Source organism: Pithys albifrons, chromosome 4 (assembly GCF_047495875.1).
Source record: "Pithys albifrons albifrons isolate INPA30051 chromosome 4, PitAlb_v1, whole genome shotgun sequence".
NCBI lineage: Eukaryota > Metazoa > Chordata > Aves > Passeriformes > Thamnophilidae > Pithys > Pithys albifrons.
The window spans coordinates 13,960,131-13,974,285 of record NC_092461.1 but is presented as its reverse complement, the minus strand read 5'-3'; the positions used below and the strand labels follow the sequence as shown (position 1 = coordinate 13,974,285).

The following is a 14,155-nucleotide window of genomic DNA, read 5'->3' as shown; positions in this document are numbered from 1 at the left end:
CTTATCTTGTTACTTCTAGTCTTCTCTGAAAAAGATTATCGCATCAAAAGAGCTTTACAGGAGAGAGGTCTAATGTGTAGAATTTCTTTAGTCTTAACTCTTTTTACAGAGCACTGACCTTGCTGAATTTCCTGTCTTTCTGGGCCTGGCTTCTAGATGTGTGGTTTTACTGCCATTTTCTCCTCCTCTCTTCTATCTCCCCTGCCACAGATTTTTCTTTTTTGTTTTGTTTTTCTTTTTCTCTCCTCTTTTCTATCTGTTCCAGCAGTTGCAGTGCCACAGACAGCTTTGTAGTAATGAGACCGAAATGACTGCTTTATGGTTAAATATCTACTTTTAAAAGCAAGGCAGGTGCCTGTGAGAGTTGCTGTTGACCTAAACTGAATTTTGTCCAGTGTTTGGAAAACATTCTAATCAGCACAACACAAAAAACTGTGACAGCAGTTTAACTGTGGATGATTATGAGATGAGACTCTGTAATTTGTTAGTATAAACATAGCCTGTTTACCTAGCTAGGTCCAGTCTCTCCAGCCCCTTGCAAAATGTAGCTTTTGCTCATTAGTGATCTACTTCATACCTGTTGTAGGCATTTGAGTGAGGATCTCAGGAAGACCAGCACATGAACCTCTGAGGAGAAAAAAATTACTGTCTAGGCAACAAACTTAAAATGCAGGTTCTCTTCAGCAGTTTTGCCTCCTAAAGTTCAGGTTTCTGTTACTATAGGTTGGTTGCAGGAGTTTTTTTAAAATGTTTATTAGTTTGACAGATATTGATAGATTTTTCAATGCAAGAAGTTGTTCTGTGTAGGGTTTGGGGATTTTTTTCCCCTCTGTAGCATTCAGAATTGGAAAAGAAGAGACCTCTTTAAAGAAAAGAACTACCAGAATATTTTAAATTAACTTTTTTCCCCTCTCCTGTCACTATTGAAAACAAGTTATGTGAACCTTTTGGGAGAAAATGCTTTGTTAAAAAAATGCTATTGGCTATGCAGCGTGGAAGGCAATCTATCCCCAAATTGTTAACTTCAACTGCACATGGCTTTGCCTGAATAAAGATTCTGTAAAAAACCACAATGTTGGCTTTATTGGTGTTGCCTGAACTTCAACTTGTTGGCTTGAAATAGGAAATATGTTGAAGGTCTCATGCTGCTCCTAGTGAAATTTCAAAATCTTAGTTTCTTTATTTAAAATATTGACTCTTGTGTTCTTAAGCGAAGGTTGTCAGTGGGCTGAAGGTACCTGGCTGCCTGAATGAGTGTTCATGATCCAAGTATTAAAGATAAGGCTGACTGATATTATGCCTATATTTTGTTCTGAAAGAGATTGTTTTCTAAAACAACAAATTAGGCAAATTACTCTTTTCCTGTCTTCTTACCAAGGTGAATAAAGGGAGGTCTTTAAGAAAAGCTGCTCAGTCTTCTGTCACTCTTTCCACTGCCTTTGCACACCAAGAAGAAAAAAAATGCTGCTATTGCTGTATATAAAAGTATACTTTGGTTAGGAGAATTAAAAGCAGTATTTGAATGGACTCAGGGCTAGAGCAACTGTGGAAGCTGATGGATTGAAAGAAAAAAATCCATTAAAAACATGTTGTAAAGAACAAGGAGGATTTCTTGTAATATATTGTGGGAATTCATTGCTACATATGGATGATAAGGTGATTCAAAAAGGTGCAAAAAAGCAGAAATATGGAATATTTCTATTCTCTCTTGTGACAGTGCAAATGGCTCCATGTTTTGGGAGTCAGTGCATTTATAAAGGTAGGTATCATGAATTCAAAATAAGTAATTTCCCATATGGAACTTACTGATGTTAATATTTCAGTAAACCACAAAGCACCAGCAAAGGTTCATGAAACAAGAAGTCACTGATGAGCTGATACAGCAAGCTGATTGGCATGGCACTGATCCAAGGTGGAATCACAGAATTTCCTGCCTGAGCTGTAAATGCTGATGAATTATGGGATTGCAGGAGTGCATTTAGCTAATTTTCCTAGAAAATACAGTTGGAATATGTAGCTAATCTGAGTTAGACTATGAAACTGGTCAATAAAGGCACAGAGGAGTGTGGTTGTTGAATAAGTAGGCTGCTCAGGTCCTGGGTGTTAGTGGTGTATGTTAATATATTGTATGTTAACTAATCTTGATGAGTAACTATGAATGAGTAGTCATTTTTCCAGAGAAGTTGTTTCTAAGGTGTGTCTTTAGGTTTAATTATGGTCAGATATCATCTGTATAGGTAAGCTGTAGGAAAAGAGGATTCTGCTTCTTGGGTTCCTGACAGGCAAGTCAGTGGTAAACACCCTGTGTCTTTGGAGGCCTCTGTACTTCGTGCTGAGCTTGAACATCCATTGCATTTCCAATGGGATGAAGGACTTCCTTAGACTGAAACTTCTTTTTCCTAGAAACTTCAAGCATGAGCAGTTCTGTAAGTGTCAGTGACTTGAAAAGGTGACTCACCAGTTCATGTAAAGGGCCGTGGCATGGTCTGCCTGGTTCCTTTCCCAGCAATAGTATTGCATGTGCTTGTTGCTGTGTCCCTCAGTCATCATATGTCAGGCTGGTCTGTACTGTACTCTCCAACTTTGCTATCTCAAAGAGGCAGATATGTACAAACAGGGCTGTTTGATGTGTATATGAATATTACCATTCCCAAAATTATTGACTGTGGTCTTGTGTTGCTGCTCTTTGCCCTGCACTTTCACAGAGATTTCTCCCACCATCTGAGAGACCCCTTCAGCTTCACTTGGGGGTGGAGGCAGTATGACAGAGTCCTGCTGAAGTGAGTGTAGCAAAGCATGTGCCTTGTGGGATCATGTGTGTGTTGCTCTGTCAGGCATGTTGCACCTTCCCTTTAAATATTGTGCAAGTGAAGGGGGAAGTGGTGAGGGGGAAGAAGCAGCCATAGCATTTAATAGGCAGTAGTAAGAGTTCATTTAGATTTGATCCTTTCCTAACAGATGAATGCACTCTATTGATTTAAGTATGAATCATCTCAATATGCTGGTGAGCTTTCAAAGAAGTTCAAGATCATTAAGTGTGCTGTTGGATAAAATGACAGGGTAGCCCTGTGGAGCTAGTAATGGGGTGTTGCAAAGGAGTTTGGGTCTCAGTCCTCCTGTTGAGGGACTGGTGGGGGTTTGCCAGCCTTAAAGACTCATCTCCATGCTGGAGAGAACTTGACGTGTATCCCGGACAGAGCAAGCTCCTCAGTTCTGTGCCAATATTGTTCTTGTTCTAAGGATGAATATATGACTCAAGTCTTGGAGGTCAACAGCTATCTCTTATAAACATGAACAAATATTCAAAGTTAAAAAATCACCATGAGTCTGTATTTCCTTCCAGAAGTATTGTTATTGCCACAGTTGCTGGTGATAACCTATCAGCTCAGTGTCTGCTTGCACATATGTCAAATATTTGGCATACTAGTGGTGGTTGATTTTGAGCTTGTTTTGAATGCTGCAGACTTGAGGTTTTTGACATGTATTTACCACTGCTACATTTTTGTGAGATTGTAAAAGGTTTGTTGTGTAAACCACACCACTGCAACTAAGGTGCTTTATTATAATTGCTCTGCCATGAAAGATATTTGTGGATTTGAAAATTTTAAGGAGACTGGGCAATAGTCTGCCATGAAAACGTGCCTTTCACAGGAAGAAAACAGTTTCAAGTTGACACATGGGTTTGTGTATGGGGTTCTTTTAAATAATAGATTTGTATTTTTTAAATGGATTTATTTTAATAGCTAGAGTTCTCAAATAAAGCTATAGCCCCCGGTGCTAAAATGTGCAGGTATTTTTCTATCTTTTTTTTTCTCTGACACAGTGTTGAAAGTTCCACATACTGTATCACATAGTAGGGGTCCCTCTCTGTGGCAGATGATGAGGCAGCAAGGAGGCAGTCTTTCTCCCTGGACCCATGACAGACTCTGCATGGTACTCCAGAAGCTGCACTGTGATCCACTGTCCCCCACTGCATCCCCCTGATTTAGAGGGATCTTTCCAATAACTCTAACTTTGGACATGCACTGGCTTCCTCACTCACCTGCTGAGAGACAGGTACTCACATTCACCAAGCTTGTATTTAGTCCAGAGCCTGAATCCCCAACCAACCTTTGTGACATACAGTGAAAGAAAAACAATTATCTTGATTGATCTTGATTATTTGGATTCTGTCGCACCTCTGAGGCTGCACATGGCTTTCCATCTCTCTTATTTAATAATAGCTTCCTGAAGGCTTTGCAAAGATAGCTGAAAAACTAAGGTTCTGTATTAGGAAAAAACCTATCGTTTCTAGAAAAGGCTGACAAACGGGTTTTGGTGTAAATTTTTAGTTTTTATTTGTGGTACATAGAATGATGTATGTGTTAAATATGAATTGACAGTGCTATACATCCCTAGTTCATATTTTACAGCATTCCAATTTAAGTTTCTGACATAATTAAGACTGCAAAGCACCCAGTAGTGTGTTCTGTGGGTTTTGGCTCAGAAACATAAAATTTAACTTGGAGGAAAATGTCTGAGCTTTCAAAAAAAGGCTGTTTTTACATAGTGGTAGAAAATGAGAGAAACTTGAGCCCAAATAAGCAATACTGCAAGCAGGATCGGGGTGAAAATGCAAAAGTGCTCAAGCTCATGTACAATACTGAGCAGTCTGGAGCTCCTCTGAGATGTACAGGGCTTGGCTTTTACTCAATGCCTTCAAAGCCTTTACTTGACACCTTGTGAGTGGGCCGGTAACACATCTAACTGCTCACGAGAGAGTGTGAGTTTGCTCTTGTAAATCTGTGGTTACAATGAGCAGCTGGTAAATAAACACAGCTTCGGTGTTGTGCTAAATATGAAAAGAAGAAGAGACTTAACAGACTGTTCTGTTTAAAAAAAAACCAACATTTCCTTCTACCATAAATATAAACATTTTAAAACATTCTGGCTGGCACCAGGCTGCAAGTTTTGAGACATGCCTGGATGTGGCTCTGGCAGAAGGATCACCCCCCACTGTTGTCCCTCTGTCTCACTGGGCTCCCTCTGGGTCCAACAGGCAATAACACCTCTTCCAGCGCTGGACATGCCCCCTACCCTATGTCAGGCCTTACCTTACAAAGCCCCCACTGAAGCTGGCTTTGCATTTGTTGCCTATCAGTTAAGCTGGGTGCTGTGGCAATCCCTCCTACCCCTCACTCCCAACTCAATTTCTGTTCAGTACCACAGTTGTAGCATGTCCAGCCCAAGTGTGCTGAGAATCCAACTGTTCTGGCAAGCTGACAGTGCTCTGATGCTGCAATTGCAAGCTCTATGGCTTGTTAAAACCCATCATCATGATCCTTGCCCATTGAACTCCAGGAGAACGAGGGCATCAGGAGCAGCCACTGGACCTAAGCCAGGCACATCATGCAGTGTTGTTTTGCCTTACAGCCCACTGTGGAGCATCAAACCCATGCAGAGGTCACCAATGCCCAAACACCCACATTGTGTCAGAGACCAGGCAGGGAAATGTGAGCACCAATACCTGCTTGAGCACAGATCAGGCAGAGCCTAACACTTGCAGAGGACATTGAGTCTGTCAAGCGTTGAAAGGAACTTTAGGAAGATTTGGAAAGCTTTATGGCCCCTGGAAACTATGCAGAGGTGAAGTGAAGATCATAGCTTCATTTTGCTACAGGAGAGAAATCCAGCAGCCTTTTCTAGCCTTAGTGTATTGCTCCTCTGAGTAGAAATCAGACCACAGCACCACAGAGGAAGGATGTTTTTTAATATTGCCTTTACTTTTTGTGTTTGAATCTATTTATTTGAAAACAGAGAGAAACTTATAAATAGGTGGGGGTTTTTTTCCTGGTCAAGGGTTAAATCTAAATACATAAGCGAAACAACTTCCTTCTTTGCCTAAATCATAATCATGCTCCCAGATTATTTCATGTCATGTTAGCACAAAGCAGCAAGAAAGGTTTTGTATTGAAATTGTCAGCTTTGCTGGATCCTTGCCCCTGTAAATCAGTGCTGCCCTGTCCTTCCCCACCACAGAGGACTTCTGCTCCCCTGGTGAGATGAGGGGCTTTTCCCAGCGCACCACCAGCTGCAGCTGCTCTTTTACCAGGTGAGACAGTTGCTGGAGGGTTGGTGGTGGTGGCAGTGGAATCTGTTTTGGGGCTCAAGAGGCCAGGTCCCAGGGACTGATCCCATACACCGTGTGTTCTGGGAAAGCTCCCAAAGTATATCTTCCGCTTTTCTTCCCCTCTGGCAGCAATCACATCCACCAACTCCCACCTCAGCCAAAGTACATGGATAGGGAGGAGCCTCAAGCTGTGCCAGAACGCCAAGGCTGGCACGCACAGGGTTGTTGCATGGGCACAGAGATGGGATATGGAATGGGACAGGTTTTCCTCAGTGCTGGGCGCAGGTGCCAGCAGGAGGGTGGTTGTGTCAGGGCGGTCAGGCAGGCAGGAGGCAGGCTTCCAGAGGCCCAGGATGCCCTCTGACATGCCAGGCAATATCCAGGGGTGATGCGGAGAAGGCAGCAATGCCAGGGTAGATGCACAGCGAGGGAAGGTGCTGGGTAACAATAGGGCTGGACCGGGAGGACGCAGAGCAGGGGGCGGGGGCAGGTGGATGGATGGCTCTGCTGAGAAGGACAGACCGGGAAAGCAGTCGGCATCAGCAGGAGGAGGGACGTGGATATGGTGACTATACTTCTTGTAAAAAGGGGTGGAGAAAGGAAAGGGAGGGACAAAAAGACGGGTGGGAAAAACTGCATGTCAAGTCTGAGGAAATGCTGTGGGAACTACAGCCAAGCGCCCTTTTTTTTTTTTCTTCTCTCTTGTCCCCTCGTGTAGCTGAGAGGAAGGAAAGGAAGAAAGAGAAGTAGTTAGCTCAAATGTGCCTCGCTCTGCTGCCGGGGCGCGGGGGCTTGGCTGGAAGGATCTAGTTTCTCTTCGGTGGCAGGAAAAGGAGCCACAGGAGGAGGCAGAGACGGACACCCAGACATGCCCGTCCCATCAGGCTGCTGGCTCTTTCTCCTTAGCCTCGCTGCCGCTGGCAAACAGGTAAGGCTGCGAGCCGGCGGAGGGGGAAGGTGGGTGTCGCATCTCACCCGGAGAGGGTTTTTGCTTCTCCCCTTGCTCGGAGGAGACGGCGTCCTGCGCCTCCGGTACTGGTAGAGCGGTTTAGCAGAACAGCTTCGCCTGCCTCTTTTCCCCTGTAGTTGTTTGGGGGTTGGTTTTGTTTTTATCCCAGCAACTCACTCCGTCTCACAAGCTTCTCTCGCTTCTTTAAAGTCAAAGTAGTCCAAACCCCAAAATTCCAAAGGAAGCCAGAGGATCTACAGGGAAAACAGCCTGCTTCTGCCCAGGACAGGGTGTGAGAAACCAGAAAATATTTGCAATGAGGTTGTTGAGGGATATAATTTGCATGTAGAGTAAAAATAAGGCAGACTCCACCTTACCAAACAGATTTATTCGAGAGAGCGTGAGCATGCTTGTCCCACCTACGTGGGACGAGCGCGTACGGTCTTCCCAGCGCAGATAGAGCTTTTCAGCCGCCCCCTCTGGGGTCAGTGCCCCTGGTGCTCTCACCATCCCGCCATCCCGAAAACTGGCAACCCGCGAGCGGCCCCGGGAGATGGGATGGCGTTGTGACCTCGGCTCCACGGGTGAGAGCGAGACTGAGGCTCAGACCGGCTGCGTTAACTCGCTTGGAAGTTCAGGTACTGGTCATGATAGAGCCAGGACCCAAACCCCAATCTCAGGTCAGCTGCCCCGAAAGGGCAGGCCTTTTCCTCTGAAGGGGAGAAATCTGAGCGAGGTTTGGCTCTGCCGTTGTTTGGAAACACAGCATGTTGTTGTTGCAGCTTCGTGCAGCTGGGATCGTTGCTGGTCTTCCCCTGTTTTCGGGAAGGCCATTTTCTACGGCCAGCTCTAGCTGGGCCTTGTAACCAGTATACATCGGGTTTCCTCCAGAGATTTAAATTTGCAGAATCTTACTTTGCTTTTTCGGATTATGCAGCTTAAAAATGATTCCTCTCTCTTTAGGTTATTTAGATCCTTCTAGACTGGCAGGCTGTTTACAAATCACATGCTGTCCATACTTTATTTCCTCCATTAATCAGTGTTTGGCAGCCTCACTACCGTTTGTATTTCTTTCATCTGAACTTCTAGTATTTCTCTGTGTCTCATTATTCTTGTTATGTAATTTTAAGTGCTTCCCTCAACATAGTGCTGTAACTGAGCCATGGCTGGGTTCCCTGAGAGCAAGGTGCAACTTCAAGAAAAAGATTAAAAACCCAAACCAAAACAAAAAATCCTCTGCTGTCTACAGCTTACAATTTAATGTCTGACCGCATAGTCCTGTGAGCCTTTCCACTGGATCCTTAGTCCTAAATATGTTGCCTAAAACCACACAGGCCTTTTTTTCTCCTCTAAAACAAATATTTCATTTTTTCTATCCTTGTTCTTATGCTTCTCTTAAATTGCTGTTTTCCAGGTGTTCTCCATATGTATATGAATGAGCCTGCAAATTTCAAAAGTGATTTTTACGTCATAGCTTTCAGGTGTCCTGTTCCTTGGTATCCTGTGTCTATCTTTTTTCCTGCCCTGGTGTTCAGGACTGCAGTCAGTGCAGCATGAGGAGCAGACCTCAGTGTTCTTTGCACCTTTGCTTCAGGTCACTAACCATTACATGCTTGCTTCCTCTGGAGCCATTTGGGTTTAGTGCAGTTGTTCCCTTTGGAATCTGCTCATTGCCTGGAACCTGCTAAGCTCTTGACTAAACCTTGGAAATTTGGATTTCCATGCTGTAGCTCCCAACATGTAGAAACCAGGAGGAGCTCCTCATTATTTCTCACCTCTTGATTCATAGCCATTCACAGGACATAAAACCAGGAACTTGTATTTATTTGAGGCTGATGTGTAAAGTCTTTCCACTGTATCCAACACGTGTTTAATTCTAAGTGGTGGTACAGGGTGCAACTTTCCATAGCCATTGCTTTGAACAAGCAGCAGTACAAGATTGTAGGAGGCTCCAGGAAAGCTGTAGTATAAGGATAAGCCAGAATATGCCAAAGAACATGTTAATATCCTGCCTGCACTAGTGAGCAGAACCTACAAGTCAAGAATGTGAAAGCAAGGCAAGCCTGAAGAGGTGCTGCTCCCAGCCAGCCTTTCAGGTTCTCCTTTGTTTGACTGATTTGAACAGTGATTTCTTAGAGGAGTGCAATTTTCTGATGGAACGAATTGTGAGAATACACGTCGTAGGGCTGAGGTTTTTCTTATTCACATATATAGTTTAGACTCAATAATATAGTGGGATTGTGCTAGGACAGTGATAGTTGCAATGTATTCCCTGCAAAGAGTGAGAAACACTTGGAAATGTGAGTTAATGAGTACTCAGTCATAATTCTGCAGGGAATAGACATGATCATCGTCATAATTTTCACCAAAGAGGAAACGAAAACAGAGAATTCATGACTTGCTGTAGGTCACACAGTGAGCGTGGAGCAGAACTCTGGGAGCAGCGCTCCACCCTTCTGCTTATCTTGTGCTTCAGCCACCAGATAATCTTTCCAGGTAATTTGTTTTGGGCTCCTGTTGGACGTGTTTTCTTTCTAGGGCATGATCTGCTCAGTTTTTTTGTACAGAATAGTCACACCCCTTTCCTTGCTTAACACCAGTGAAGACCATCCAGGTAACTATCAGATCGGAGTCAGAGTCTGTGACTTTGAGCAGTTGACTGAAGATTCTCCTCCCCTTTTTTGGCAATGAGATGGGTTCTTCCACTGCTCTGTAGTATTTACTTTATAGGGAATGTGTATTCATTGCAAGCATCTGGTATTCTTTGTAATACAGAAAAATTTTGGCCCAAATATATATTTTTCTTTTAATTTCCTAAAATGCAGTTTTGTATAATGAGAGGGAAAAAAGAGTGTAACAGTGACTATACTGTGTTGTGTCCATTATTCATGCTATGATCAGGGCCAAAGGAACCATTCAGTAGAGCTAAACCTCTGCAATATCTAATCTAAACTCCTGGATTTGTTCTGTTGCTTACAGTGTGGGCTTCAAAGCTACCATACTTCAGTTAGTTCACTTCTCAAAATTCCCTTGCAGGAATGGTTCCTGTGAGAGGCACTGACAAGTTTTCAATTGCTTTGTAGTTTTTTCCCAGAACATGTGAAAAATCTTACAGCATCTCACATGAAAGGAATATAAAACTGCTTCAGTCCATAATACAAGAAACCTCTCCTGCTTCTATTTTCATGTTAAGCGTCATCTGCCCGATGTAATTTCTTCTTTCCCACCAACAGGATTGAAACAAATCTTTACCTCATTTCACAATTCAGTAGAATTCAAAGCTTATCAGACATCTTGAGGGTACTGACTGATGTCATTTAGGGCACAGGGCTTTCTTAATACTGTGCAAGAAGAAGAAAAAAAAAGCAGGTCAAGCAGAGACATTAACTGCGGCCCTAAGGATCTGTTTCTATTCCCTGTTACTGTCTATTGCTCTCAAGCTTAAAAAGGTGGGATGTAATTCGACAGCTGTGCAAGAGCCAGTATGGTAAAAGGGATGCGTGCATAACCACAGTGTAGAAAATCATGGAAGCCTCGAAGTGGTGCCCTCTGGCATTTATACCTTAACACTATTTGGATGAGTCATATCTGAATCACTTTACTGTGTTTATCATCTGTCTATTGGAGTTAGAGTGGTGAAAGACCCTCCTATACTAGGTACATGCATAGATGCACTGAAAAGGTAACCTTTGCTGCAAGGCTGTCCTACTGCTTCTCCCTGCCCACTTCGTCTCTTGTATGCCCAGGTCTCCAGGAAGTCTGTGGTGACCAGAGCCAGGAGGGTTCCTGACACCACATGCTGTGACCACAGAATCCAGACCTCCTTTAATCCTGTGGCCCATGGTGCCAGGGGCTGTTCAGCAGTGTGAAGGCTGCTGGACACTTGGAGGAGATGGTTTCTCTGGGTGCTGGTTGAGCTTGCTAGAGGAGAGCAGTGGGGAGAAGAGAAAAACAGCAATGGCTGGTTTATCATGACCTCCACTGTAGCCATGCGACTTGTACAGATTGTTTCCTTCCTTTCCATGGAAACTCAGCTTGCCAGGTGGCACTGGCTTCCGCTGCAGCCACCCACCCCCTGGTTTAAGGATGCCTTGGTTGGCATTACTTGCACAGAGAACCAGCTGCTCTGACAATGGCTCATTATTGCCAATGCAAAGCGCAAAGGCAAATATTTGTGTGTTATAAATGCAATATAAAAATTAAGTGATGTGTAACCAGATTGCACTCTGGACTTGGGTAGGCCTTGCTCTGTACAACACAATAGCCAGCCTGCAGGAACTTGCCACTTTTTATGATTTACCCTTTGAAAATGGTCCAAAGTTCATGTAGTAAAAGAAAAACTCCGCAAGCAGCCATGGCTGGAAGTTGCAAGGTGGTTTGCAGGTGGGAATATGGCTCTGTAGGCTGCACTGGTGCACGGGGCAGCCTGCTGCTGTCTCTGCCTTATAGGAGTGAGATTTGGTGTGATGCTTTGGCACTGGGGAAATGCAGGTTTCCTGATTTTTGTATTGTCTGTGTATCACCACAGTGTGCTATCACATTTGCAATGGGGTGCCCTGTGGAGGGTTCAGCACTGCACAAGAGGAGTGATGTTGCTGACATCACTTTGGCACTCCAGGACATCCTGGTTTTTGTCCCATACCTGTGCAGCCACCTAAGCTGCTCTGCACAGTGCTTCCCATGGTTCCTGTTTCTGTTTGCTTTTTCAGGGTGTGAGTTCTCAGGGCCAAAGGCTTGGCTTTGGTGGTTGTGCAGCGCTGGGGATGTCATGGCTGCAAATGAAGCCAAAGAGTCATTAATCACCACAGGATAACACCCCATCCTTTTCACACCAAAGTCACAGGGAGGTCTGCCTGCGCAGGCCTGGGAAGGGAGTGGATGCTTTGCCCTGGCTGGATGCCATTGCGTGGCTGCAGCATCCAACCCTCACCCTTGTTCTCTGGGTCCATTTCTGCCCATGACCCCACCAGCATCCCCATAGCAGAGGCACATTCCCCACACCACTTGCCCAAATGTGTTCATGGTGCCTCCCCTCAATGTCCTTGAAGGAGAGGCTGGAGCACGGGCTGTGGCAGACGATAGCAACCCAGTGGGCAGGCAGAGAGCTGAGACCTGGAGGTGCCTCTCAGCTCTGCATAACCCTCTGGCTGCCCCCCTCTTAAATCCAGATAAAATCGAACAGGAAAGGCTATGGTTAGGTAAAAGAGCCAAGCTTTCCAGTTTAAACCACCCTGCAAGAGCCAATTAGTCCAGGAGGGGAAAAAAATGAGGTCATTCACCCTCACCACTTTGTGGCTACTCCAAAAGGAAAAACAAGTATATAGGGTCTGTTCAAGAATGACAAAGAACATTTGTGACTGCAGATGGATGCAGAATATATTTAGTCGGTGATCAAAGTAGAGGTAAAAAAAAAAAGTCCTGTATGGAAATAAAAATACTGGGAAGTTTGTTAGGTAACCCATTAATCAGGAATGCAGAAATACAGATAGGGGAAAATGTGCTACTAAGTTCGTATGAAGTCCTAAAACTTGCTTATGTGTCACACAAGGAAGTCTATTTTGAGCATGTTATTTTGCTACAGCAAATAGTTCTGCCTTATGAGCAGCATGTCCTTCAGTAATTTTTCATTGTTCAGTAGCAAGGAAGTGATAGTTCCTTGAATCTGATCACACAGGGAAAAAACCTCTCCCCTGCAATACCACATGTAGTCAAACAGGCTGCTTATGGAAACAAGCCAGAGCCTCTTCAGATCAGGGACAAATATTCCCACTGACTTAACTGGCCCATAGTCACCGGCAGAGCTGATTCCTTGTAATGACACCCTAAAGAGTGGATTAATCAATTCTGAGCAGAGTCCTTAGCCCTTTAATAAAGGTGGCAGATCCTTCATGATGGTGACAGTGCAGATATGATCATGCAATCCTTACTCTAACTCACACCAAAGCAGAACAGCATGTGGGTGTTACAGATTACATCCCTCTATACAGCTGTCGTCTGAAGGGCTACAGCCCTGCCACTGTCCTTCATGTTTCTGCCTGCAGAATATTCAGTATTTGTTCCATGGGCAATGCTAAGATCCAGAATAAGGAAGCCAAAGCAGATAATCAGGCAGAGAAAGCAAGTTTCCCCTCTTCTCTACAAGTTTTCTCATTCTCCCCTGCAGCTCAGCTAGGACTGTGGGTTCTTAAAGTAAACAATCTTCCATGGAGGAAAAAGACTTCACTCAACAAGCCTTTAAGGTTTATGATGAAAGACCCTTTATTATACACTGCACACGGTTTATATAGGGTTAAGGCTATGTTCTATTGGCTAAATTGAACCTCACACTATGAAACTACAAATTCTAATTGGTTGTAATCCATATCTCACAAGTCCAGTGTTTTGATGAACTCATCCTGACTGTTTTCAGGTACATCTCTGGGGTCCTGTGGGAAGCTTGAACAGTTCTCATGAGAAACTTCTGGGGAGTTGCTGAGAACTCCCAGGGAGTGATTTCTTCTTTACCAGTCAACAGCAACTATGGCCTTGTTTATTCTTAGGTGGTAGCTGCTCTAGTTTCACAGGGTCCATATAGATCTGAATTGCTCACCTTTCATTTTTCTGTACCAACACATTCTCACCTCACACTGTAAGAGATTAATACATTGTGGCCCACTCTGTGGGCATGCTAGAAAAAAAGGGTAGATAAACGTACAGATATTAAGCATAGAAAGTCCCCATTAAACTCCTAATTTGGCATCCAGCCCAAGAAATCTCTCATGGTCATGCTAAGTCTCAACTTCAGTTGATGAAGCAAAGAAAAATGATGTGCTGAACTAAAATGCAAGAGAGAGGAGCATGCTCCACCTAAATCAGTATGTCTTTAGTGTCTTTTTTATTATTTTAATTAAGCATGAATGGGTGTAGAGTTACTCATGGTGAGTCACTGATACTGTACCTGGAGCTGTGAGGCTGCTAAGCTTTCCTTTGGAGCACTGCAGTTGCACCTGTTCAATCTAGAAGAGATTTGCCTTTGCAGGCCTTGTCACAAGTGCACCTAGGTATTAGCTTTGGTAATGCCATTATTCTGCAGTCTTTATTTCTGCTTGTTATAGACT

The 14,155-nt window shown here is 44.0% G+C and overlaps 1 protein-coding gene across 2 annotated transcripts in view; it reads left to right on the top strand.

Moving 5' to 3' along the window:
• Positions 1-6,638: 6,638 nt before the first annotated feature.
• TNFRSF11A (TNF receptor superfamily member 11a) overlaps positions 6,639-14,155 on the top strand; it is a 28,401-nt gene continuing 20,884 nt past the window's right edge. The window contains exons 1-2 of one of the 2 annotated variants that reach the window (XM_071553515.1): positions 6,639-6,674; positions 6,828-7,037. In XM_071553515.1, coding sequence (XP_071409616.1) covers positions 6,978-7,037 — 60 coding nt within the window. In that variant the 5' untranslated portion in view covers positions 6,639-6,674; positions 6,828-6,977. Of the gene's footprint in view, positions 6,675-6,735; positions 7,038-14,155 lie in introns of those variants that run through there. The other variant, XM_071553516.1, reaches the window with a different exon arrangement.